Source organism: Talpa occidentalis, unplaced genomic scaffold, assembly GCF_014898055.3.
Source record: "Talpa occidentalis isolate TD23 unplaced genomic scaffold, MPIMG_talOcc4v2.1 talOcc4.14, whole genome shotgun sequence".
NCBI lineage: Eukaryota > Metazoa > Chordata > Mammalia > Eulipotyphla > Talpidae > Talpa > Talpa occidentalis.
Window position 1 is genome coordinate 69470965 of NW_023601433.1, and position 25787 is coordinate 69496751.

Sequence of the window (25787 nt, forward strand, 5' to 3'; positions counted from 1 at the left end):
ACCCGTGATGAAAAGATATCACTACATTGTAGCCATTCCAGGGTATATAGGCAACCACAGGTCATCTTAAAAACCTTCCACTTGTTGGGGGAGGGGGTGTAGTGGTGGAGGAGATGCAGCATCTACTCTGGATTCTGTTCCATTAGAATTGCATTGTTCTAAGACAGAAATAGCATGTCCTTTTGATGCCTATACCTTGCTGATCCTGTATGTGCTACTTGGAATCCTTTTTGAGTCATTTTTAAGGTAAATTTGTTCTACTTAGGCCCTTCTCAGATGAATTTAATGATAGATGCAAGCATTATTTAAGTTGGACTCTAGGAGCAAACTTTTTTGGCAGCTGCAAAACTGTTTAGGAAAAGTTTTGCTGCCTTTCTTGATTCCTCTCCTAAAGAGCTTTGCATCATTCCTGATTTTTCTCACTAAAGAGTGTGTTTCTTTTGGTCTGGAAATCCAAAGGAATTCAGGAGAGTACCACTTCTCATTAGTTTCTCCTTGTTGAACCACTGCCTCTCTCCCCAGAATTAAGTGTGTATTCTTCAAATACTCAGCCTGCAGGAAATATCTTGGAGAAACCCGGTGTCAGGATCTAGAATTTTAAAATTAGCTTCTCCTTTATAAAATTAAGATATTCTCTGTGCAGGTTTAAAAAATACCAAAAAAAAAAAAATAGTACCATAAATGTTAAACTCGTGGAATATCACCATTGGGGATACTGCTCACGCTTCGTGATATGTCCAGCTAGCCAGTCGTTTCTCTGTTGAAACCTGTGTGTTTAAAGAAGATGCACATATGGAACCAGGGGCATCACGCTGCACATGCTGCCATGATGTGACTTCCTACAGTGGCAACTGCTAGAACTTTGTCTGCAGACTGCATACTATAACATTGCAGGAATGTCCCATTATTTATTTAAACCCAATTCCTTACTTTGGCCATTTAGAGAACCAATATAATTCAAAAAAAATATTACTAAGGAAGGAAATGAGCAATTTTAGAGTTACTCATTCAGAGGGAACTTACAGCTTAGACTTTATTTTCTGTCATTCTTAGACTCTCTGTTGCTCTTTTCTCATAGGAATGCCACATGTTTCTGGAGGGAAGACTCTCAGCGCCCTGGAGCCCATGGGATCCTCCAGCCAGTCCCTGCCCATGGGCACCCCCGCTGTCCACGCCAGCTTGCTCCACATGCGGCGCAGTGTGACCGAACTCAGGCTCCAGCTCCAGCAGATGCGACAGCTCCAGGTACAAACCATACTCCTTGCGGACAGTGTTCTCTGCCCAGAGTCAGCTTTGTGCTGCACCTCCTCTTTGCCTCCTCCCGCGTGCCCAGCCCATGGCGCCTTCCACCAACCATGCCTAGGAGCTGACTCCACCTGAATAGCAGGACCGTGCTGGTGTGAATTCCTCGCTCATGTACGTAATCCTGGCCTAGGCCAGCCTTCCAGTGCAACTTAGTGGATCTACAGCCACTTGTTTAGGCTATGCATGCTTTTACCCTGAACACCCACTGAACATATTTGTGGGGGGAGAGCTGAAAGGAGAGGAGTCCTATAGATCCTTCTAACAGCCAGTGATGACTTCTTGCTGATACCATCTTTCAGCTCCCTGCTTCTCCCCTGGCAGTGGGCATAAAGGCACAAAGGTATGACAGTCAGCTGTGTTTGTTGTTTTTTAACAAGGAAATTTACAATGTATTTAGAAATGTGAGTTTAGACTAGGAGATGAATCCATAAGGAAAAGAAGTCACCATGGATGGTGTATTGAGAAGAACACTTGTGTGTTATATGGATAGTGTACATTCCATGTGATTTCCAAATGATTCCAAATAATTGGAAATAATGTTGTGTATTATTTCCCTTACCCTTCTCTATTTTAAGGAATATATGAAGTATATGAGAAGGAAAAGTGACTCTTCATGTCATGAATCTTGGTAAACAAGTCCTGTGAATCTGAGCAAGCAGAATAATGTATCTCCTGGTTCTGGGCAATAAGGAAGTAGACTCTGCATTTTTCTTTATGAAATCATGTGGCTGCTTCATGTATTGCCTTTGGTGGTAGGTTAGGCTTTGAGGTGGTAAAGTTGGCGTAGACTGTAGCAGTGCAGGCATTCCCCCGGTTCCAGAAGCACCCCACCCACCAGTCTGAGCAGCACTCTGGTGTGGCATCCTCAGTAGCCAGTGGATGTAGCCTCCTGAGCAGGTGAAGCCTCCTGAGCAGATGAGCTCCCATAAGGACAGGGCTTCCGGTTATAGCTTCTCTCTCCTGTCAACTCAGTGATGGCCAGAGTCCTAGATTTTTCACCACCCAATTAAAACTAAGAAGATAACTTTCCCTTGCCCTCTGCGCACCAGAGGATAAACAGAAGAGCACCTACCTTGAGAGATCTGCCCTGAGGCTCCATCACGGGTAGAGAGGGCTGATAGAACAGATGGATCACACTGCTCAATACTCAGGTCTCCAAAAGCTCCTCTGTCTCTCAGGCAGTGTCCTAGACACCTTACGCATTCCATGCAAACTCATTTAAATCCTCTTCTGAATGATTTCATGTGTGAAGTTCTCCACCCTTTGCACTTGCTCCTCCTTGCTTTTCAATGTTATTTGCAGTGAAGTGTACAGGTTGTGCCGAGGGTGTGTGCAAGGGTGATGAAGTCAAATGCTCAAGCGTCCAGACAGAACCTAACAAATGAGGTAGAGGAGGCCCAGTGGTGCCTTTCCTCTAAAGGACAGTCAGCACTCATTAGAGTCCAGTGTTTCTGGATCCTTCAGTATTTCAAGAGAATATGGAAACACAGGTTTTACATGAAATATCTGTGTTTTTAAATATTGGAAAGTAAAAACCACATATTTGGTACTCTGTGTGCTCCTGCCTTTTAGCGCCACCTACTGGCCGTTTGGAAATGTGAGGTCCTCCCTGGATGCTCGCAAGTATAAAATTCCTATCATATGTGTGCAACACCTAATGCTTTCAAAAGTGTGCATTTGTTAGTTTGAAGGGCAGGAGTGGAACTGCTTTAGCATAAACGTCATGCTTCATGCTTCCCCTGAAGTGTGACAAATTTGAGCTCAAAGCATTCATGTTTGTGGTGGTGGCGTCAGTCTGGTGCTGGGTGGTGTTGCTCCTCTGCCTGTCCAGGGAGTGTCTCCTACAGCTTGCCACTCCTTGCAACCTTTGAATTGTGGTGGTTCAGTGTAAAACTGTAGCTTCTCAAACGAGAAGTCCTTCGGTCAAAGTCTGGGATTGCTGTTTTAACCACAAATTCCCTTTATTGCCCCACAACTGCTCAGACCCTCAACTTTCCAGCTATAAAAAACAGTGCTGTGCTCTTGAGTTTAGAAGCCAGGGTCACTCATTGGGGCTTTGGTGGAAGGTGAGTGAAGGAGGGGGACATAGGAAGGTGTGACGTAGTAATCCAAAATTATATAGTTGTGTAAACAATTAGCAAATCAGTAAAATGGGGGGAGGGAAGAAGTTTGTGCAATTCTCAAGAGCAGATACTGGGAGAGATAAGAGCTTTGTGTCTAACCTGGCTGCTGCTGTTTCCGCCTCTCTGTAGCCTGTGTCCCAGCCAGCTCTACGCACCCCCCTCCCACCCCAGCCCTGTCAGTCAGGGAGTCTATTTAAGACAAAGTGCTGTTTAGAATAATTAAGTTATAGCAGCACCAGTTCCCTTCCAGCATACGTATTATACACCAGACAGGAAGTGCAACCCCAAAGTGATTATAAGCCAAATAATGGAGCTATCATTACGAGAGATATAAAACTGTAGAATAGTCTCAAAAAAACAAAAATTGAATTAGAAATTCAAATGTTCTTTGAACTGTGTTATAAAATAGTGAAACTGACTGAATTTTTTTGTGCTTGGCAGCCGGCTCCAGTAATTAGATAATTAAATCACTGGAAAACCCTAGACTGTAAAGCATATCCTATTTGAACATTTCATTTTCAGAATTGATGGATTATTCTCAGGATTAGAAATTTGATGCAGACACAGTGGGGTGGGAAGATTTAAATTGGGCAAAAAGAGCCTAAGGAGCTCAAGAAAATGATTAAATTCTGTTCATGTGATTCCCGGCTCTCCCACTTTCACATGAATTATCAGTCTAGGAGAAAGGTTCGTAATCCTGCCTACCCACTAGACTCACCAAACACCTTTAGCAAAATTATTGATACTTGAGAACCACTGGTAGAGTCTGATTTCTTTGGTCTGGCCAGGCATAGGTGATTCTGAAATGTTCCAGAGTAAAAATGTTCTCAGGTAATATGAATGCTCCATCTGTTGAGATACCTCTTTAAAAATGTTGAGATCTCAGTCATCAATCACAAAGTGTAAAGCAGAAACAAGCAACAGGTTTGATACTGAAACTATGATACCTTGTTAAGTGTGAAAGATACCAAGTGACTTTAAAGCCGCAACTTCAAACAAAGCAGTTCTTTCCGAGGGACTACTCAGATGCGTTCTCTACTTAGCTGGACTGGTACAAGGGCAATATGGAATTTGTATATTCATAACAGCTGGGTCTACCATTGGACGGTAACATTGGAAAAGGAAACAGGTGAAGGTCTTGTATTTTAATTTTCCCATCAAAAGATAATTACCTTTTTTACATTCCCTAATGTAATTCAGGAAGCACCTACTTTTTTCTGAATGATAAGCTACATCTTTTTTTCCCCCCAAAATACCAGTGTCTGTTTTTAAAAAAAAAAAAAAAATCCCATAACCACAAAGTAACTGCATTTTCCCCCCTTCCCTGAGGGAAGAGAAAAGTTTCTGGAAGTAATGGTACAGCTTCTGTGGTCAAATGAAACTTGACCTAAAAAATATGGATCACAACCTATTCTACAATTCCTACAACTTTTTCTTGGTTCCTATTGAATATTTCCTTATTCTGCTTCCTAATAAATAAAAACGTGGGTTATTCTGAACTTCATTTTCCATTTTTAATATTACTGAGAATTTACTGTGTCTTCCTAAGAAAGGGAGGAAGTAAAACATGAACATTTAAAAAAGAAACATAGCAAAACACCACAGAGTCTTTGTGTTTGAAATGATATAATTCAATACAATTATTTTAAGTTGTAGAATATAGTGCCTTCTAGAAATGTGCCAATTTTCAGACATCCAAGATAATTGTCATGGGAGTGTGTCCTTGAGAAAAAAAAACACATTGGAGCTTTAACCATGCTGAGCAGACAGACCTGTTTTTTCCCACCAAGTAGAAATACTAAATGGAACCAATATGGGGATTGACAGTTAGATTGCCATACAGTATACAAACCCAAGTCAGACCTTCTCACAGAGGCTATCTAAAATGGGGCAACATCTGCCAGGTAATATGCAGTTAATTCAGGCATCCTACACCTGTTTCCTACAACCTGAGGACTTACCTGGTGGTCCAGAGTCATTCTGAGATCTGGCTGTCATCATGGAATTTCCTAACTTGTGGACAGCCACTGTTCACTATCACCATTAGACAGCAAAATCTTCAGTTACGCTAGGCACTATTGACAAGACACATAGTTTTAAAATCTTACCTGTGAAGTCAAAATTGAATATGTGAAGCACCTGTCCATTCTGAGGTGGATAGAAGAGATTTAGGCCATTTTCTAGTGTTTTGATAAAATTGCTTTGAATAACTTATCTGGTCCAATTAAATTGTTTATGACCAAGAACATTATTTCTGTTAAAGTATTTTTATAAAAATGTCAAGGCATCGCATTTTTTATAAATTTTATTTAATGATGAAGAAATAATTGCAATTGTACTTGCCATCCCACTGTTGACCATCTAGAAAACTGGAAAATAAACCAATGTATGAACAACTATTTCCACACGTTGGGCTGCAGACAATGTAGAACACAGGATTACGGGCTTTAGAGGAATAAAAAGAAAACACCTATGTTTATAGCAGCACTATTTACAATAGCTAAGCTTTGGAAACAGCCCAAATGCCCAAAAATAGATGACTGGATCAAGAAGATGTGGTACATATATACCATGGAATATTACTCAGCATTCAAAAAAGATAAACACGTGCAATTTGCAGCAACATGGATGGCGCTGGAAGGGATCATGCTCAGTGAAATAAGCCAAAAAGAAAAAGAAAAATACCGGATGGTCTCACTCATAGCAGGAATCTAGAAAACTTAAATAAGGGACCAGGAAAATGAATAACTATAAGAAAGTGAAAATCAAAATCAACAAAAACTATGAACCAGAGACACTTTTTTTTTGGGGGGGGGGCGGGAGGGGAGGGATTGGGGTCAGAATGGGGGGATTGCAATTGTATGGGGAATATAAAAATAAAATTTATTAATTAAAAAAAATAAAATAAAAAATAAAATAAAATAAAAACAAAACAGCTAAAACTACAGTTGACTTAACTTTCTTCCTGGGGGCACTTTTCAGATCATGATGCAGAAAACAGATCATTGGCAACCTCACTAAGTTGAGGAGATAAGATCAACATGTAAGGAAATAAAGCAACTATAATTTGTGGAGTGAAATACCAAATAAGAAACTGCAGAGAGAACTAGAGGTCTGTGTGCTGTTGAATAATAAGCCAAGTATGTATAGTGTAAAAGACCAGGCAAAAAGTAGGAGACTAAAGCTAAAAAAATTCTCAGAGCTCACACTGGGTTGGGAGATAGATGTTCATGTTTGAACAAGCAAAAGAAAGAAGCTTTATTGATCACCTGGCTCATTCAGTAGAGATTCAGCAAAGGGCTGTGCTTCAATGTCAGGACAGACTAGATCTAGAGTAAATGCTACCCTAGATTCATGCTAAAAAAACTTTAAAACAAGCCTCTAAAGAACAAAAATTATCCACAAGTAACTGAATTGTCTGCCAGAGAAAGGTCAACATCTATAAAGGAAAACAATGAAATCCAGAAATTCCATGTTGAACATTTTATCAAAAATTACTAGGCATGTGATGATGTTGAGAAATGTGACCCATAACCTTAAGAAAAATCACCCAATGAAACCACCCAGTATTGACATGGAAAATGAGATAATTGACAAAGAATTTAAAACAACCATTTTAATCATTCCCAAGGATTTCAAGGAAAATATAAACACAATGTATAAGAAATGAAAGATATAGAAAATATCTAAGTGACACTTTCAAGAGCTGAAAAACACAATTTCTCAAAAGACTTACTGAAAGAACAATCACTGCTGAAACAAAATATTAGTCAACTTGAAAATCTAACACTAGAACCTGCAATAAAGAAAATGACTAACAAGGGAACTCCCTGGTGGAAGAGGAGTTAAAGGCTCAGTGTTATCAAGCTATTGGCAACCACTGAGGCATAAATTCCTGGCCAGGGAGCAACCCACATGGCACAACAGTCAACTCCTGTCTTGCCCACTGTTCCCCTCAGCAGTGTATTTCAGTAGGTCCAGCTGTTCTGCTCCCCTCTCAGTCTCTGGTGAATCCTCTCACCTCCCACACTTCTGGCCTGCACCCCAGTTCTTGTATGCATGAATAAATAAAATAAATCTTAAAAAAAAAGAAAATAACTGACAAAAATGAACTGAAACATAGGTGATTAAGGGGAAAAGAGAAAAATATTAGGAGAAATAATGACTGAAATTTTTCCAAATTTGATGAAGTCAGATGAAAATATTTCCTGTTTTTCCATTTACATGCCGTTCTGGAACAGGAAGAACTAATCTATAGAATAGAGGCAGATTGATTGATGGTTTCCTGGAGCTGGCGGTTAGGGGATGGATTGCAAAGAGTCTATGAAGGAACTTTTCATGGTTATGAAAAGTGTTGTGGTGTCTTTGTAGTGGTGGCTACATTGGTGCACATACACTTTTGTCAAAACTCAATAGTCTGGGCACTTAAAATGGGTATATTTTATTGTTTGTAAACCAAACCTTAATAGAGGGGGTTTAAGTTAATAATTGAAATGTAGGTAAATAAAAATAAACTTAATGGTTTGAACTGCTGATACCTCATTTATCTGAAGCATTTGGAGACAGATGTTGGCCACATTCTGCCTTCAGCACTGGGTGCTAGGATCATGGGGCAAGGATGGCAGGTGGGGTGGGGAGAAAGAAGTGAAAAGAGAACCCATGTGTATGTGTGTCCTTCATGATTCACTCATTTGGTGCCCATGTGCTAGCCAATATGCTATGGAAAATTCTCCCTTTAGTCCTTCCAGTTGGCCCCTATTTCTGAGTAGCAGGATCATACATCCTGCAACTCTAAGTAAGCCTTCCTCTTCCCTCCTCTTCCAGTGGTTAATTTGAATGCCACTCAACCATGTTACCAGTTGAATAACTTGAATATTACGTGCAATTGTGATCCTTGGGTATGTCCACAGTCTTTTCAGAAATAATGTATTGGAGTTGATTCACACAATAATTATGTGTTGGACACCTCTTGTGTGCTAGAAACTGCTTGTGGCTGGGAAGAAAACAAACTTGTTCCTGCCTGGTTAGAGGGGCAATTTGCAGTGGTTGTCAAATTACTAAGCTGAATTCGAAAGACTTACTTCTCATTCTGATTCGGTCCTACAATTACCTAGTGACCCATAGCCAGTCACTTTCTCAGGACTTCACTTTGCCAATCTCTCAGATTTCCATTTCAAGAATGTAAAATATTCCAGCTATCATTTCCAGCTTGATCACTCATCCATGGGATTTGACACATGGCTTTGAATTTGAGCAGTAGAAGGTAGTATTATGATGTTGTTTTAACAATCACTGTCGGTCAGAATGAGGCAAGGCATTTGTGCTGAGCCCAAGGTGTGGCTGAACCCATGCTTCACCCCATAATTCTGAAAGGAATTTTGGATCCTCAGTTATCTGTTCTTATCAACATTACTGCTTTAACTCAACTCATGCATTCACCCTGTATTCATGGAGTGCCTGCTATGTCCCGAGAGCAGAAATTAACCATCTGTCAGGAACAGCAGGTGCAAATTCCCTGTGGCAGAAAGGTGCTCGACCAGTGGAAACAGAAAGTGTGTTCATGTAGCTGGAGCAGAGCGCTGACTGCATGTAATGCAGAGAGGCTGGCGATGTAGTAAGGGGTCAGACCACCTTGTGCCTTTTGCCCAGAGTCCTAGCTGTGTAGAGCTGCAGTTGGGGGGCGGGCGTCTCTTCCAATGCACATTGTCTCCATTTGTGACACCTTTCCGCAACATACTATTTTTAAGAAGGCCATAAAAAGGCATTAGCAGTAAAAGCAACAAGAGAGCATGACCATGAGTCACACAGAAGTAACCCAAAAGTGGCACATTTTTATTTGGTTCCCTCCCAGACAATACTGCAGGCCCCACCCCCAGGATTATACTCCCTGATAACAGTGGCTGGTGTGTTCTGGGAGCTAGCTTTGTGCCAGGCACTATTGTAAGCACTTTATTACCTTGCTAAATCCATTATCAGTCAATGAGATATGAACTGTTACTAGGGACCCACACAGGGACATTAATCATTTGCTCACTATCTCGTGGGGTGAAACTAGAAATGGAACCCAGGCAGTCTCTCTCTGTGTGGCCAGTTAACCCTAGTGGGTGCTGTTGTTCAAATTTGATGGTAACTCTGTGGCTCCTGTCGAATTATTATATCTTTATTAGAAAGAAAGGGAGACACGACGAGGTGTCAAGCAGGTGATGACAGGGTCAGATGGTGTTTCTCCTCAGCGTGCACAGATAACAGTGATGTCAGCACTCCCCTGAAGTTGTAGAACAGTCCATGAATCTAAGCAACAATAAGATCTCATTGAAATTTATGGGGAAATTTAGGTATAAACTACTAAGTATAAAATGGGTACTGTGTTTGAGGCTATTTGAATGAATTCACTTGAATGTGCTGTCAAAAAATTGTCCTGACCCAGTGAAACACTCAACACCTTCTTGGAAACAGGACTCAAGTGTTTGACTAGATTATGGTGAAAACTGGGTGCAAACTCAGATCCTCTACTCTCTGGGGTGAGAAACAAGAGTGGTCCAGAGTTATATGGAAAATTTTAGGGAAACTGGTCTTACCTATGCAAGTAGCCTACATAGAATTCAGGAAAATTAGCAAATTGCTAAAAACCTTGGGCTTATCTGGAATCATCTTTGCCACCAGCAACAAGAAGTACTGTAGTTTAATGGTCTGTGATTACATGGTATTTGTATAAACAAGAGAAACATGGTCTCTCTAACTGATACATTGAAATAGTCCACAGCCAGATGAATATGTATTGAGGTCCTACTCCATACCAAGTAGTATTTCATTTAATCCTCAGAATACCCCTACCAAGAAGAGGGAATCTTCACTTTCAAAGATAAGTAGAGACTAAGAGAGTCTAAGTAATGAGCTCCAAGACTCACTGTGTATGTGGGAGAGGGTGAAGGGCATGGTCCAAAGTTTACTTGGCTCCAAAACTAGTGCTCTTGGCTGCTCCTTATGAAGTTATGGCAATGAGGGCCTCCCCGGTGGTGCAGCAGTTTGAGCGCAGTGCTGTGAAGCTGTCTGCAGCCTCTGCAGCACGGGTTCAATTCCCAGCCAGCCAGGGAGAAACCCACATGGTGCGGCAGACCTCTCCTGTCGTGCCCGCTGCTCCCCTCACCAGTGTTTTTGGTCTGTCTGCCTGTTCTGCTCCCCACTCTGTCTCTGGTGAATCTCCTCACCTTACTGCGCCTCTGACCTATACCCCAGCTCTTGTATAAAATAAAATAAAAAGTTATGGCAATGAGAATTGAGAATTGATGCCCAGTGTCCATGATACACTGAACAGAGTGAAGAAAGGATACTATTTTTTGCAGACAGACGGAAAACCTCACTGTCAGTTCACTGCAATAACTATGATGTTGGCTGAAGAAGCAATATTATATACAATCTTTACTCCCTTCCCTTTCTCATTGAAATAAAGAAAGATTCAGCTGTGAGGCTATTTATCCAAACCCACTGCTAACGACTGCCAGGCATTCAGGCGCCCTGATGTCAGTCAGGCTGAGCCGATTGAGGTTGATTTCTTTTGTTCCACAGCTGCAGAACCAGGAGCTGCTGAAGGCAATGATGAAGAAGGCTGAGTTGGAAATCAGTGGCAAAGTGATTGAAATGATGAAGAGACTGGAGGATCCGGTGCAACGACAGCGCGTCCTGGTGGAGCAAGAGAGACAAAAGTACCTGCATGAAGAGGAGAGGATCGTCAAGAAGCTGTGGTGAGTGCGGGTCACTTGGTGCAGGTCCCAGTGTTTAACCTGGAAAGGAAGCCTGTCTTTGCCTTTGGGAGGTGATTCCTAAATGCTGCCCTCGCCCTTCCTCTTCATTGAGCACTTGCTGTGCACAGGTGAGGGTTCTGCAGGTGGACACTGAGAGCTGTCTCTCTGGGCCCAGGAAAGTCAGTCTTCAGGTAACTAAGCCAATCTGTCTACAAGTCAGAGCATCCTACTCTTTTGCAGGCTCAGCAACACAGGAAATTAAAAGGGGTAAGTGGCAAAACCATGATAAATGGGAAGCCAGCACTTCATCTCAAATTAAAACTAATAGTCAAAGTAACAGTATTAAAATTATCTTCCTGTTATTCAACTCTGGTTAAAGTAGCAAAAGAAGAGTTTAAATGTAAAGTATCTCTGATTCCAGAATGAAAGATGTATTTGTGAATGCCGCCAGTCATGTGTGAGGTTCTTATTGAAAGCAGCCACTAAGTCCTGCTATTTTTTTTAAAAGATCTATTTATTTATGCATACAAGAACTGGTGTACAGGCCAGAGGTGTGGAGGGTGAGAGGATTCACTAGAGACAGAGTGAGGAACAGAACAGGCGGATTGACTGAAATACACCGCTAAGGGGAGCAGTAAGTGAGTCAGGAGAGGTCTGCTGGGTAGCTCCGCCATGTGGGTAGCTCCCTGGCCAGGGATCCAATTCATGCTGCAGTGGCTGCTGATAACTTGATAGGTTGCATCTTAACCCCTTGCACCTCCAGGGAGGCCCAAGTCCTGCTATTGAAATGAGCTGGATTTTCTCACTCCCTAGTGACAGGGGCAGGAGCATCTTTGATATTAACATATGTTTGCTTACGCAACAAAGATTTATCATGAAACTATTTCACCCATTAATATAATGAATAGTAATTTTTGTGGGTTTTTCCTAGTGTTGGTAATTCCCCTTTCTCTTGGAAAGTTTAAATCTCTCAGTTGGAGAGCAAAATTGCAATTTTGGGGGAACAACTTTCAGGTTTTTCTAATGACCAGATTCCCAGTAGTCCATGTGATAGAAAAGTACTGTGTTCTATTCTGATTTGATGTTTGAGCTGTAGATTATATCACTCCAGATGGCCACCCAATGTGTCTGATTAGAATCAGACTGTCCCTTTCTAGAGGGGGAAAAAATCAATTTGAGTTAGTATTTTCCTAAAAAAATCAAATTTGATCATGATTGACATCTTAAAATACTTCTAATTTTTAGTTCATAGATTTATAGTGAATTAATATTTTTGTTACAGTCCCATTTTCTAAAGAAGTTTCTTCTTGAAGACATCTTTAAAATATGTCCTTTTCATAATATTTTTCTAAATGTTCCAATTAAATTATGCAAAAGTAAATATTCTTCCTTTGCAAATTACTTTTTTTTTTTTATAAATTTTATTGTTATATTCCCCATACAATTGCAGCCCCCCCAATTACTTTTACTGGTTAGCTGAGATATTTCTCGCTTCTGGCCTAGAAAAGACATGTTAATCTTGATATACCATCTCCAGTAGCCCAACACGGGAGAAGATGGAGCAAACCACCTCCTATCAGGAGAGGACTGTATCTGGTGGGCTTTGTGGGTGGGGCCACATGAAGAAGATATACACCAGGCCCCCCAGGAACCTCAGTCTGGCAAAGGAGAACAGACAAGAGCATGCATGTAGCACAGGGAGGATGATGTACACAGAGGCGAGATTGCTTCCAGCCCTCAATCAAGATTAACCTGAAGTTAGTGACTCTTCGTATGCCCCAGTCTGAGCACAGTACCGTGTGCAAGGTCGGTTCTCACGAGTCTTATGTTCATTGAACTGAGATAGCTTGGGAGATGGGAAGGGTTGCATCAGTGGAGGCTAGAGGGGACTGGGGGTGGGGTGAGGACACCCCGGAAAATGAACCTGATAAACCCACAAGTGTCAGGATCAGAAAGATACAGATATCCTTAAAGAGTCGGGGTGCAGTCTGGTGTGACTGGGGAGTGGGGCGTGAGACACTAGGTATGTCTCAGTCTGGGTTGTGCCATTCCTGTCTGCCTGGTGCCCACCCTTATCTCACACCACACTCATGCCCTGCATGCCAGCTTGTGTTTACTGAGATCAGCAGATCATATAGCAGTATCTGGATTTCTGTCTGTTCATGAAAATCCCTGGGTCCAACCCCAGATCCAGAATTTCTCTGGATAGAGTTTAGGAATGTTCATGTTGCCAAGCTATGGAGGAGAGTCCAAAGCTTCTTCACATTTGGGAGTTACTGCCTGGTCTGATGAGTCCACTGAATTTTTTTTTAAAGATTTATTTATTTATGCATACAAGAGCTGGGGGACAGGCCAGAGGTGCGGGGGGTGAAAGGATTCACCCGAGACAGAGCAGGGAACAGAACAGGCAGATCGATGGGAGTACACTGCTGAGGGGAGCAGCGAGGCCACTGAATTTTTTTGATCAAGGAAGCTGCCAAGTCAGAGCTGCACTTCACATAGTCCTGATGGTGATCAGATGTAGGTGGATTGAGTTCAGGGAAACTGGCAGAAGTGACTACAACAGTCCAGACAAACTTAAATAAGGCCTGAATCCAGCAATACACATAGGAATGGGAAAGAAAATCAAATGCAAAAATACACTGATTCATGTATCAATGGCAACAGAAAAGAGGTTATAAAAGACAGGCAGCTGGAAATTTCAGCTGTGGAACATTAGGAAAATAGCTACCTCTCTCCTTCCCCCAGGCCCCCTTCCTTTCAGTGTCTTCCCTCTCTTCCTCCCCTGCCTCAGACTCTCACACTCACAAACCCTCATACACCTCAGAAAACACACTCCCTTGAGGATTGTGTGAGATTAAGTTGCTGGTGAGCCATTCAAATGGTGGAGGTGAAATTTGGGTCTAGAACTATGGGGAGAAATGGATCAAGATAACTTCTCTTTGGTTTCTACCCACTCAAATAATAGTTGGGTTTCTAATAATAGTCAGATGAAATATATTTCAACAAATCAATGCTTCTTTACAGCCAAAGTAGAATGAAATGCAACTTCAAAAAATAGAATGGATGTACCTATAAATGGTAGCATCTGTGAATATCTGACATTCAGTTGAGCAGAGTTCACACTCAAAGGTCATATTTATTACTGTAATATGAAATTTTAATTTCAGCATTTATTTTAGCTCCGTGGTCTGATTTGCATTCTAAATGAACCAATTATAGGCTGTATTACATGATATCGTAGACAAAAAAGGAATGACTTTGTTGTATAATACCACATAGGGACACATTTTTGTCTGTTTCACAGGGAAAGCTCTGATGTGAGAAGTCTCCTGTGCAAAGGGTTATGACATCCAAGTGGTGTACTGGATAGAGAAGATTAAAATTTTAGGCAGACTGATTGGGTGGTGACAACTCCCTGGCAGTCTTGTGGGTTGTTGATGGAACCATGATAATATTTGTGTTTTAGCTCTTCCATCAAAGCTTGGAAAGACCGGACGGTGTGTCTGGCCCATACATTAAAATAATGTGGTCATGAAATGGAAAAAAATCTTTCCACACAAAGGTTTCATACTCAGAGCTCGTCTGAGGGATGGTTGCCTTCTCACCACGTCAGGGACGGCAGCTATTGGTGGTTTTCTGTGGGTGTGTTTACATAACACTGACTCCTTTCCATTATTTGCAAATGTGGACAGTGAGTAGATGTCACTTTCCCTTTTCCTGAAGTTGCATCATTTCACGTGAAGGAGTGATAAACAATTTGGTCCTTCTTTCCATGAGAGACTTGAAAGGCATGGCCAACAACTCTACCCCACTTCTTGGAGGGGGATGAAAGTATCATTTGCCTTATTGAATGCCTGTGACCTCCTGCCTAAATCCTCTTGCAGCTGCCGTGGCTCCATGTGTGGTCTGCCTCGTGGGGAGGCGCGTGGCGGCCATCCTTTTGCAGACACTGCCTACCTTCTCTCCCACCACTGCTCTGCTCTCGCAGCTAGAGGAATAGTTGTTTGTTTCCTGCCACGTAGGGGTTGTTCATCTCTCAAAGTTTCTTTTCCCAGCTAAGAGAAGTTTTCTGTTGTCAGATTTACAGGTTCACCGAAGTGACACACAAAGGTATGTTAGGATGAGGTTACTAATTGGCCAAGAGACAGGATGTCATTATTTGTTTGCTTGTTTGTTGAAGCAGAAAACCTGAATTTCGTTCTGTTAGAACTGACAATGCCCTAAGGTGTACACCTGCACACTCACCAGAATCAGGTCTGTAATCATCTCTTCTTCTATTTGTAGCTTGAAGAAGAAAGTCAAACCTTATGGATGGGACAATCAGGTTAAACCAGAGGTTTTCTATCAGTGGCAAGTTTATGACCCTCCCTGAATGACATTTAACAATTCTAGAGACATTCTTGTTTGTCAAAAGTTGGGGGGCGGGGGCGGTACGGCTGGAGGGCTGGCATCTAGGGGGTGGAGGCCAGGGTACTGTTAAACATCCTAGAACGCAATGGACAAACTTCCATGAAGAAGAATTTTTCTGGCCGAGAACGTCAAGGGCCAAGGCTAAGGAGCCTGTTATAAACCAATCCCAGCTACTAATTTTGCTCCACCGCAATGTAGACTATGCTCTCTATTCCTCATGTTCTCTTTCTTCCTTTTCCTCTCTCTCTTTTTCCCCTCCCTCTCTCCTCTACCCCCTCCCCCATCACACTGCACACATGTTGCTCCCTTACTCAGCATCAGCGCCATGAAAATGAGGAGCCAGACCTTTGTCAGAAGCCGCTAACCGGGACCTGCACACAAATAGGCTCTGGGAAAACTTCCTTGCACCTGCCTGACAGTTCAGCAAAATGTTTTAAGACAAACCAAGCTACTCTTCTAAGATACACTCCCACCATCTAAACAGAAGGCCAGGGAGAGAGGGAGACACAGGCCGAGACATGGTGCATGGGGGAAGACTCCCCATCGCACCCTTGTGAGGACCTCAGTGTTGACTCCTGTCTCTGGTTTGCTTCTCCTCCAAATCCCCTGCAGTGAGCTGGAAGACTTTGTTGAAGACTTGAAGAAGGACTCTGCATCAGCTGGTCGGGTGGTTACCCTAAAAGATGTGGAAGATGGGGCTTTCCTCCTGAGGCAAGTGGGAGAGGCTGTAGCTACCCTGAAAGGTGAGCTTCTCCTTGAAGGGCGAAGTCTGAAGGGTGTCTCCTGGGGTGTTTAAGAATCTGTCAGATAGTGAAAGAGACATTCATGCATTCATGCAAGTATTCATCAAACGCCTCCATGTACCAGGCACTGTTCTAGGCACTTGGGATACATAACTGAACAAAACAGGCAAATGTGCCTGTCTTCTTGCAGCTTGGTACTAAAAGATTTAGTACTAAATGTTACTTGTCACGACTTCTCTTTGCTGGGCTCTTATGTGTGCTGTGCCACTAAAGATCAGCCAAAGGGACAGCAGCTGATCTTATCCCAGATACACAGACAGGACGCCCAAGGTCATGTTCAACCCAGCTCTGATGCCCAGCTGCCTCCTGAAGAAGTGCAGACAGCACTGTACTTGATGACCCCTAGCCAGTGGCAGTGGGGGCAGGGGGCTTGCTCTTCTGGCTTTTTCTCTGACAACTCAACAGCTGCTTTTGGCCTGCAGGAGAATTTCCAACCTTACAAAACAAGATGCGAGCCATTCTGCGCATCGAAGTGGAGGCCGTGCGCTTCCTAAAGGAGGAGCCGCACCGGCTGGACAGCCTCCTGCAGAGAGTACGGGGCATGACAGACACCCTGACCACACTGCGGAGGTAACTGGGCTTCCTAGAGGCTCACAGAGTCAGGGGCCAGGTGATGGGAACATTGAGGGGCCAGTGTCTGGACTCCAGGCTGCTTCTCTATGCCTGGGATCTTTCTCTAGAGCTGTGGTGTGTCACATCTTACTTCCAGTGTCCTGGGGAGAAGCTGGGACTCCCTCCCTGCCCTTGAATATTCTCTTGCAGTGTATCTTGAGGTGCTTAGTCTTCAGGACAGGTTGCTGTATTTAGCACATCCTAGGGCTTAAAATTAGTAAACACAGCAAGCACATTTTAAAAAATCATTTGAAGGCGGTTCTTTTTAATAAGTTTTTGAAGTTGAAGAATGGATCAGAATATATTTTATTCATCTCCTTTATTTTAGTTGCACAGATGACTTTAGTTAGTGGAAATAAAGCCTGTCATGAATGACCTATTGAAAGAGTATCCAAGAAGTTGTTAGTTCCATCTAGAAAGGAAAAATGAAGCCCCTTGAGTGGTACAAACCAGTCCCCATTACCTGTCCACCAAAGAGGTTCAGTGTGGTGGAAAGACTAATATAAATCACTAATTCATCCGTGACTTTCACTGCAAAGAAAATTCCAGAATGCCATACCATGTAAAAAGTGCTGACATACACACATATAGGATTTGTGTTGCAAAAAGCACTTCTCTAGTAGATGTCTCATTCCATCACACACTCTGCCTTTGGGTGACAAATGTCTTTCTTCTCAGCACAATGGGAACAACAGCTTACACTGAAGAGTGCGCCTACGCAGTAGGGCACTGAACTTTACATGTTTTAGTTCCACTGGTCTCAGCTAAGAACCTGATAGAGCAGGAATTGTTGTTTCTACTTTATAGGTAGAATTGGGGGTTGGAGAGAGCAGAGATGTTTGGGATGTGAACCAATATTGACTCTAGAGTTTGGTTGTTTGTGACCTCACAATCAGCCCATCAGCAATAGTAGGACATTCTCTCTGTTCCAGCTTGATGCTGAGTGTTAAGAATGTCATACTACACAAGACATAAAATATATATGGCCCCTGCCTTTATAAAACTTCCTCTCTCACATGAAAAATGGACATGCTTACCAAAAATAATTTATCAGTACCTTCCAACAATGACACCCCCTGAGTTTTCAGTTTTTTAATAGAACTAGTAAGTTGCAGGGAAATCACCAATTCTTGAACCAAATTTGAAAGTAGATCACAAAAAAAACTTTCATATGAAACACTTCCTTGGGAAAATTTTTTATCACTGTAATTATTTGATCAGATTTCTAAAAGAAACAAATGTGCCAGTTGACTTTTAAATGAATTATTAATAATAAGAAGCAAGTGAGATTTTTCTAGTAGAGATGACCTCAAAAACAAACCCTTTTTGAGATGCTATTACCACAAAGTAACTGTATAATCACCTTCATAAGTTCCAGGATGCCCAAGGAAGTCTGAATTAAAACAACAGTGGTGTCCTCCTGCAGAAACCACTTCTGACTGAGGACAGGAAGAAATTGTACCTGAATTACATTTTCTCCTAGTTTCACCAATTTTAACTGGATGGCATGATCTCCCAGTAGGATAAAAATCTGTTCAAAGAATTCTTCATTAAGCTCTTACCTAAAGGTAGCATGCATCTGCAAAGCCTAACACAAACCACCTTATTAAGTAGAAAGAGATAGTGAGCTGGAAGGTAACACTGGCAGCATTTCTCCCTTCTCTTCCCCAAAGGACATTTGAGTTAGCCAAGTGATAAAGCTCAGTATTTGGCTTATCGCCAGAGAATGCAATTTCTAAAAAAAAAAAAAAAATGGGATTGTGTGTTTTTAATGGGATAGGACTCTATCTCATAAAGACTCAGTGGTAAGGATGATAAAGCCACTTAAATAACTTTAAAAATAAAAATAAAAGAGGTTTTAGCTGCCACCAGACTGCTCATCACAAGCCTTTACCCTGTTAATTTTTTCTTGGTATCTTCTGTGTATAATGTGCTATATTTAGCAATGTGGAAGACATAAGGGAGAAGAAATATGCGCACCAGACCCCCAAGGACATCCGTGTGTCCTTACATCCTAGCAGATAAAGCAGTTGGCAGTCACATTTCAGAACAACCACGGGCCTTGGGAAGATGATGAAGTGGTTTGTTGTGTGTTGATTTGAGGTGCCAGAAGGATATCCAAGCAGAGCTATCCCACTAGGCACTTAGAAATATGAATTGAAATTCAGGAGACAGATTAAGAAGGGGATTCCCTGCCTAGCTTGGAGAGGGAGAGAAGAGGGTAGATTTAGAACTGGAATTTGGCTTCATGAAGATTATTGAAAATGGAAGTCATGGCATGGTGGTATGAGAGAGAAAGGAGGGAACAGATCCTTGGGGAACTTTAAGGACTGGAAGGCAAGGGAGATAAAGTTAAATAGCAAAAGAAACAGAGAAGTAAGTAGCAGAGGAGAGTCAGGGCATGCAATGGCTTTTTTCAAATCAGGAAGAGAGAGAACATTTTAGTAAGAAGAGAATGAGGGACTAGTTAAAAATTGTAAAATAAGTACCATGTTTAACTTTGTCGTAAATATAACTTTACATTAATCATATCATCTACCCCTGAGGAAGACATCATTATCATCATCATGTTTTATAGAGAAGTATCTGAGGCTCAAAAACACAACCTTCCCAACATTGTAGATCTAGAACATGGTAGAACTAATACCAGACACAGGCCTGGTGACACCAAAGACCATATCTTTTCTACTGCAACATGGGTAGAGATGGACAAATATTGGGTTGTCAGAAAAGTCATGATGTGTTTTTTTTTTTATTTTTCAAGCAAAAATGCATCATGATTTTTCTGACAACCCAATAGCATCGAATGGCCCCAAAAAAGCAGAGCAGGTGAGCACTAACCCAGTTGTTGATCTTGCACAAAGACTTTGTTGAGTCCAGATGGGGAAGTCTTATGGCACCAGAACTACAAGAGCAAGCAGAGGGAAATTAGAATGTAAACTACACTCCTAGGTGTTAGACAATGAAAGTAGGAGAGTTTGGAGGGTCTAGGAAGCTATAAGGGGTTAGTACTGAGCACTTTGGAGAGACTTCCAAGCCAGGATTTGGTGAGAAGCCATTGTTAGAATCATATGACCACTTCATGGCACCACAACCCAATAGTGACAGAATCACATCAGTCTGCCCAAAACAATGTTAGTGGGAAGGGAAAGACAAGGCATCTCCTGAGAAAAAGATGGAGCAAGCAGTGTCAGAAATAATTGGGAGACAATTCAAAGTGTCTAGGAAGTTGCTATGGAAACCCTCAACCCTGAGCTGCAACCTCTGCATTTTATAAACTTTGGGTTTTGTGGCATTTTTTTGCCGGGCTTTGGGATGACATTGCATGGAAGTCTACCACAATACTGGTTCTAACGTTAATAATGCTCTGCATGGTTTTTCCCAGACATGTCACTGACGGGCTCTTAAAAGGAACAGATGCAGCTCAGGCCGCGCAGTATGTCGCCATGGAGAAAGCCACAGCCGCAGAAGTCCTGAGGAGCCAGGAGGAGGCAGGCCAGGCCCTCCATGGCACAGGTGTCCCTGGCGATGTGAAGTCCGAAGTGGTGCCCCTGACGGTTCATCACGCACAGAGCGCACCTGTGGTCATCCAGCCCTCTCAGCACTCCACAGCCCTGCTGAACCCGGCCCAGCATGGGCCTGCGGGTCCTCACCCGACCAGCCCTCCCACCGTCACACAGGACGTGACCTCTGCTCTGCAGTCGACGGCACAGGCGCCCCAGTCCCCACAGATGCCCATGAATGGCTCCGCCATGCAGTCCTTGTTCATTGAGGAAATCCACAGTGCGAGTGCCAAGCACAGGGCCGTGTCTATTGAGGTAGAGACTTATTTACATTCTTCATTACCCATGTTTCATTAAGTAGTGTACCTTGCGGTTAGTCTGGTTGTAGACACAGTGCGCAAGCGTGAGTGAACACACACACACACACACACTTACCAAAGATCTGTGTTTCCCAGAAAGAGAGAGAGCACGTGCATCCGTGATAGTTCATTCTCAAAGATGGACTTTTTTTGAGTTACTTTTTCTTTTTTTTGTAATATTAATTTATTTTCTTATATTGTTGTTAATTTTTGCACATTATTTGATTCCTCCCTTCAATCAAAGATGGACTTTTAAAACTACCAGTGGGTTTCAATGACCAGATAAAAAAAGGCCACGAGATTTCAGAGATGGGCAGGGCACCTACGTGGAGGAAGGCAGGACTGTACTGTTTTGGTATGTGTTGAACAACTGGCTCTCTGGTGGGAAAATTCCACCAGATTTATAGCTTTTGCCAATTTCTGTGGCGGGAAGACCACCATCATCCCTGACAAGTCACAACGTGACATCTACAAGTCCAGTTGTGAGGAAATGTGCTGCCCTCTTGCCAGAGTTCTCTAAATAACCCCCCATCTTATAAGTAAGAATATGTGAAACAAAATCTGATAGCAAGTGATTCTTTAACAGAAGCAGAACTAAGACCTAGGATTCTTTGCTCCTAGTGAGTGTTCTGGTTTTTGTTTCTGTGTGAACTTCTCTTCTACAATGAAAACTGAATTTATAAAACAAAAACTGGGTTATAGGACACATACCTTTGAAGGCATATCCATGTCCCCTTTTATTAGTATTAGGAGAAGTATGTAGTAAGTGCTCATTTAATGAATGAATTTGGGTTTCTGCACTTGCTTCTCTGTGTGTAAATATCACTTGAGTTTACATGGCACTTTGTAGAGCAGATAGCAGATGGCAGAGTCAGGTTTGTCTGATGTGCAGAAGTGTCCTTCAGCATAGAACCCAGAGTGTTGTTTTAACAACACTTTTCTGCATTATGCCATAAAATCTCTAAACTATTAATGAACTTTTCTCTCTGGATTTTAAATGTTCTGTACTTGTGGTTTTCCTTCAGAAAGCAGAAAGGAAATGGGAAGAGAAGAGGCAAAATCTGGAGCACTATAATGGGAAAGAGTTTGAGAAACTTCTAGAAGAAGCTCAGGCTAATATTATGAAGTCAATTCCAAATCTGGAGATGCCTCCTGCTTCGGGCCCACAGCCGAAGGGTGAGGCTCCCATGGAGAAGATGGAACTTTCAGGTAAGGTACTTACGCAGCTGTGTGGGCTTGCTACCTGCTGGCAGAACAGGACCAGGCTCTTCTTAAGAATCTTATAAAAATTGGGCCTCCCCTGGTGGCGCAGTGGTTGAGCGCTGGGCTGTGAGGCTGCCCGCAGCCTCTGCAGCACCGGTTTATTCCCCAGCCGCCGGCGAGGGTCCCACCAAAAAAAAAAAAAGAATCTTATAAAAATTTTAAATTAGAAGAACAAATGCTCAGGTGTTCTTATAGTGTCACTACTACTTCTTAACTATAACATAGCAAGGAAACTGCTCTGTGTTAAACCACTAGAACAATGCCCCATAAAGAAAAATTTAAATTCTTAGCTTCTGTATTTTCCATGAATTTATGACACTTCACAGCACCAGCTGGGAAAATTGAGACCTGAACTTAAAGCAACCGCTTTCTGTATACTGCAGAGAAAAAAATGCCAGCCTTTATGAGATCCCAGGGGGTATATTAGATCTCAAATAAAAATTGTATTATTTAAATCATAATTATCAGGTTATGTATTTACTCAACTAAGCCATGCAGGTTAAGCATCAGTGTGTCAGTAATAATACAGAATAACTATTTTTTTAAAATACACTAAAATCTCCAGCCAATTAAGATCATTCTGATTTTATTTATTTTTTTAAAGATTTATTTATTTATGCATACAAGAACTGGGGTATAGGCCAGAGGTATGTGCGGGGTAATAGGATTCACCAGAGACAGAGTAGGGAACAGAACAGGCGGATTGTAAAATACACTGCTGAGGGGAGCAGCGGGTGTGTCAGGAAAGGTGTGCAGCACCATGTGGGTAGCTACCTGGCCTGGGATTGAACTCATGCTACAGTGGCTGTGGATAGCTTCATAGGTTGCATCTTTTATAACTCCTTGCACCACCAGGGAGGCCCCATTCTGATTTTAAAATGCCGTACAGAGACATTATTTCACTTGCAATCCAGTGTCTCTCAAAGTCATCTTATCCAGTAACCAAGGTTAATTTGAGAAGGAATCCCCATTTGTCCAAGAACATTAAAGTGGATACTTTATAACCCCTGTAACACTCTCTTCCCAGGTGTTCATCCCCCAAAACTGCTCTAAAACTGCCCTAAACACTTCCCCTGAGTCTCTGCCAAGAGAGACTGCACCTCCTTCCCAGTCTGAGAGCCCTCCTCATCACACACAGGGAGGGGTGGACCCTGGTGCTTGCCGTTCTGCTCTTACAAAAATGCTTTCCTGCCAAGGTTCCCATGGAGAATTTCTGATGGATGAAATGCTCCACCTCATTGCTTTTCTACCTTGCCTAATTCAACTCTCTCCATTAGTAATTCTCTTATATAGACCTTTGATAATTTGTAATTATAAATAAATTCACATTGTTCCTTCTCATGATTGTACAAGAAAAATAATAACATTACATTTTGTGAACTTACCTAATTTGGGCTTTTTATTCTCTCAGATTAAAAAAATAGTAATGATTTTTTTAAATTCCATAAATTAGATTTACTGAGTTAAAATGTTCTTATTTTTTTCTTCATTTTTTTAACAATTGACCTGATCCCTTATCAAAGAGTCCACTAGTGGCACCAGAAATGTGGACGGCTATAACCCATTACGTGTATACATTAGTGTCTGTCATTTTTATTTCTTCGTCATGAAACATTATTGTTTTATTTATTTTTTGCTTTTGCGGTAAAATTCTAAGCTTAATGTTTTTAAAACTACTGTGTTTCCTCCTGTGAGTTGTCTGACTACTTAGATAATGAGGGAGGATGGGTAGCTCCCCAAAAATCAGTGGAAAATTTAGAAGGTCATGGTCTCAGTCAATGTTAAAGAAAAATTGTTCACAGAGCTATTTGTTAAAAACCACAGGGAAGACTTTATTCGAGACTATTTCAGTAGGGGAGAGAGATTGAACTCAACTCCAAATATTATACAACATATCAAGGACAGGGGCATTCTTGTTAAAGTTTAGCCAAGGACTTAAATGTCATGGCCAGGAAATGAAGAACTTGATTGGATATCAAGAGTGGGGAGAATCTTGCCAAACTGAATTAGCAGGATTCTTTACTAAAACTAGGGTCAGCAGACCAAGGGTAAGTTCTAATGGAGGAGTTGGTGAGAGGGTGTCTTCACCATCGCACATATAAGGCGAGACGTGGGCCTAACTCCAGAGCTGGACATACCCTAAAAGGACTCAAAGTTGAGGAGGTCATCCCCAAACCAGACTGCTGGCTTAGGGATCAGCTATATAAGTCCATGCTGCTAGAGTCAGTGACATGGTGCCCTCCTGCATGGACAGGAGCCGTCACTGCAGTAATCACTGGCATTTCACCCTGACGATTTACCCAAGTCTTTATGGCAGCTTTAAGTGGAAACTTCTCAATAATCGCTTTTAAACAACTCTGTCTTGGTCACTCAGAAGAACAAACACACTAGGAAGGCCAAGCCCTGTCCGTGGAGACATTTGGCACCATGCCCAGTTGGAGGCCTAATACCCAATATCCAGTTCTACCACTTTTGTTAGCTCCTAGGCAGAGTGTTGGCAAAGGGCAGAAGTGAGGAATGTTGATAAAGGGCAGAAATGAGGCTGTTTGAGTTTTGATTAAGAAATGTCTTTTTCTGAGAAAACTGAGCTGGGATCTGTGTCTTTTAACTGTAGTGTTAATACTAATTCGTGGGGCCTCCCCTGGTGGCGTAGTGGTTGAGCGCTGGGCTGCAAAGTTGCCCGCAGCTTCTGTAGTGCCGGTTCAATTCCTGGCCACCGGGAGAGGGTCCCACATGGCGCGCAGACCTCTCCTGCCGCCCGCTGCTCCCCTCAGCAGTGTACTTCGTCAGTCTGCCTTTTCTGCTCCCCGCTCTGGCTCTGGTGAATTCTCTCACCCTCCCGCGCTTCTGACTGTTCCCAGTGCTTGCATAAATAGATAAATAAATCTTAAAAAAAAAAAATACTGATTCGTAATTCTCTCATTTCTGACTTGCTGCCTCCTTTCAACGAGCAGGGAGACTTTTCAAATCACATAACCATGATCAAAAAAGTCTACGTTCTCATGGCTTTGTTCTCTATTCCCATCTGCCTCCCTCTTTTGCTCTGGTCCTTCCTTGGTCAGGCCTCACTCCGGCATCCCTGCATGAATCCCTCCACCTAAAGTAATCTTCAGACTTGGGGGATGAGGGCTTTGGAGGCCATGTAGGATTCTCTGGATTTCCCTTAGGCTCTGATCCTTCCTTTTTCCAAATAATACTCAACTTTTTTATATAAGAAGAAATTTAATAACAACAGCTAATATTTGCATAGCCTTTACAATAAACCAATCACTGTCCCAAACCTTTTATGTATATTAAGTCATTTAATCCTCAGAACACCAGAGTATAAATGACACAATCATTTAACAGATAGGGAAGACAGAGTGGGGTTAATTAACTTGTGCAAGGTCTTTCCGGGATTTCAAGCCAGTAGGGCTTCAGGGTAATTGCACTTATGGAGACAATAGAGAAATTTTCAAGTCAGATTGCATTAAACTTAAAAATACACTGAACTGGGCCTCCTTGGTGGTGCAAGGGGTTAAGTCTCAGCACTATGAAGCTATCGGTAGCCACTACAGCCTGAGTTCCATCCCTGGCCAGGGAGCAACCCACATGGTACAGCAGACCTCTCCTGTCTCGCCCACTGCTCCCCTCAGCAGTGTATTACAGTACATCTGCCTGATCT

The 25787-nt window shown here is 42.2% G+C and overlaps 1 protein-coding gene across 17 annotated transcripts in view; it reads left to right on the top strand.

Moving 5' to 3' along the window:
- The window catches only part of KIAA1217 (KIAA1217 ortholog), a 606452-nt gene that overhangs the window by 567663 nt on the left and 13002 nt on the right, over positions 1-25787 (top strand). For all 17 annotated transcript variants that reach the window (XM_054695156.1, XM_054695157.1, XM_037510713.2 and 14 more), the window contains 6 exons: positions 1079-1245; positions 10995-11170; positions 16196-16326; positions 16809-16956; positions 20384-20816; positions 21886-22069. In XM_054695156.1, the coding sequence (XP_054551131.1) occupies positions 1079-1245; positions 10995-11170; positions 16196-16326; positions 16809-16956; positions 20384-20816; positions 21886-22069 (1239 nt within the window). The remainder of the gene's footprint in view (positions 1-1078; positions 1246-10994; positions 11171-16195; positions 16327-16808; positions 16957-20383; positions 20817-21885; positions 22070-25787) is intronic.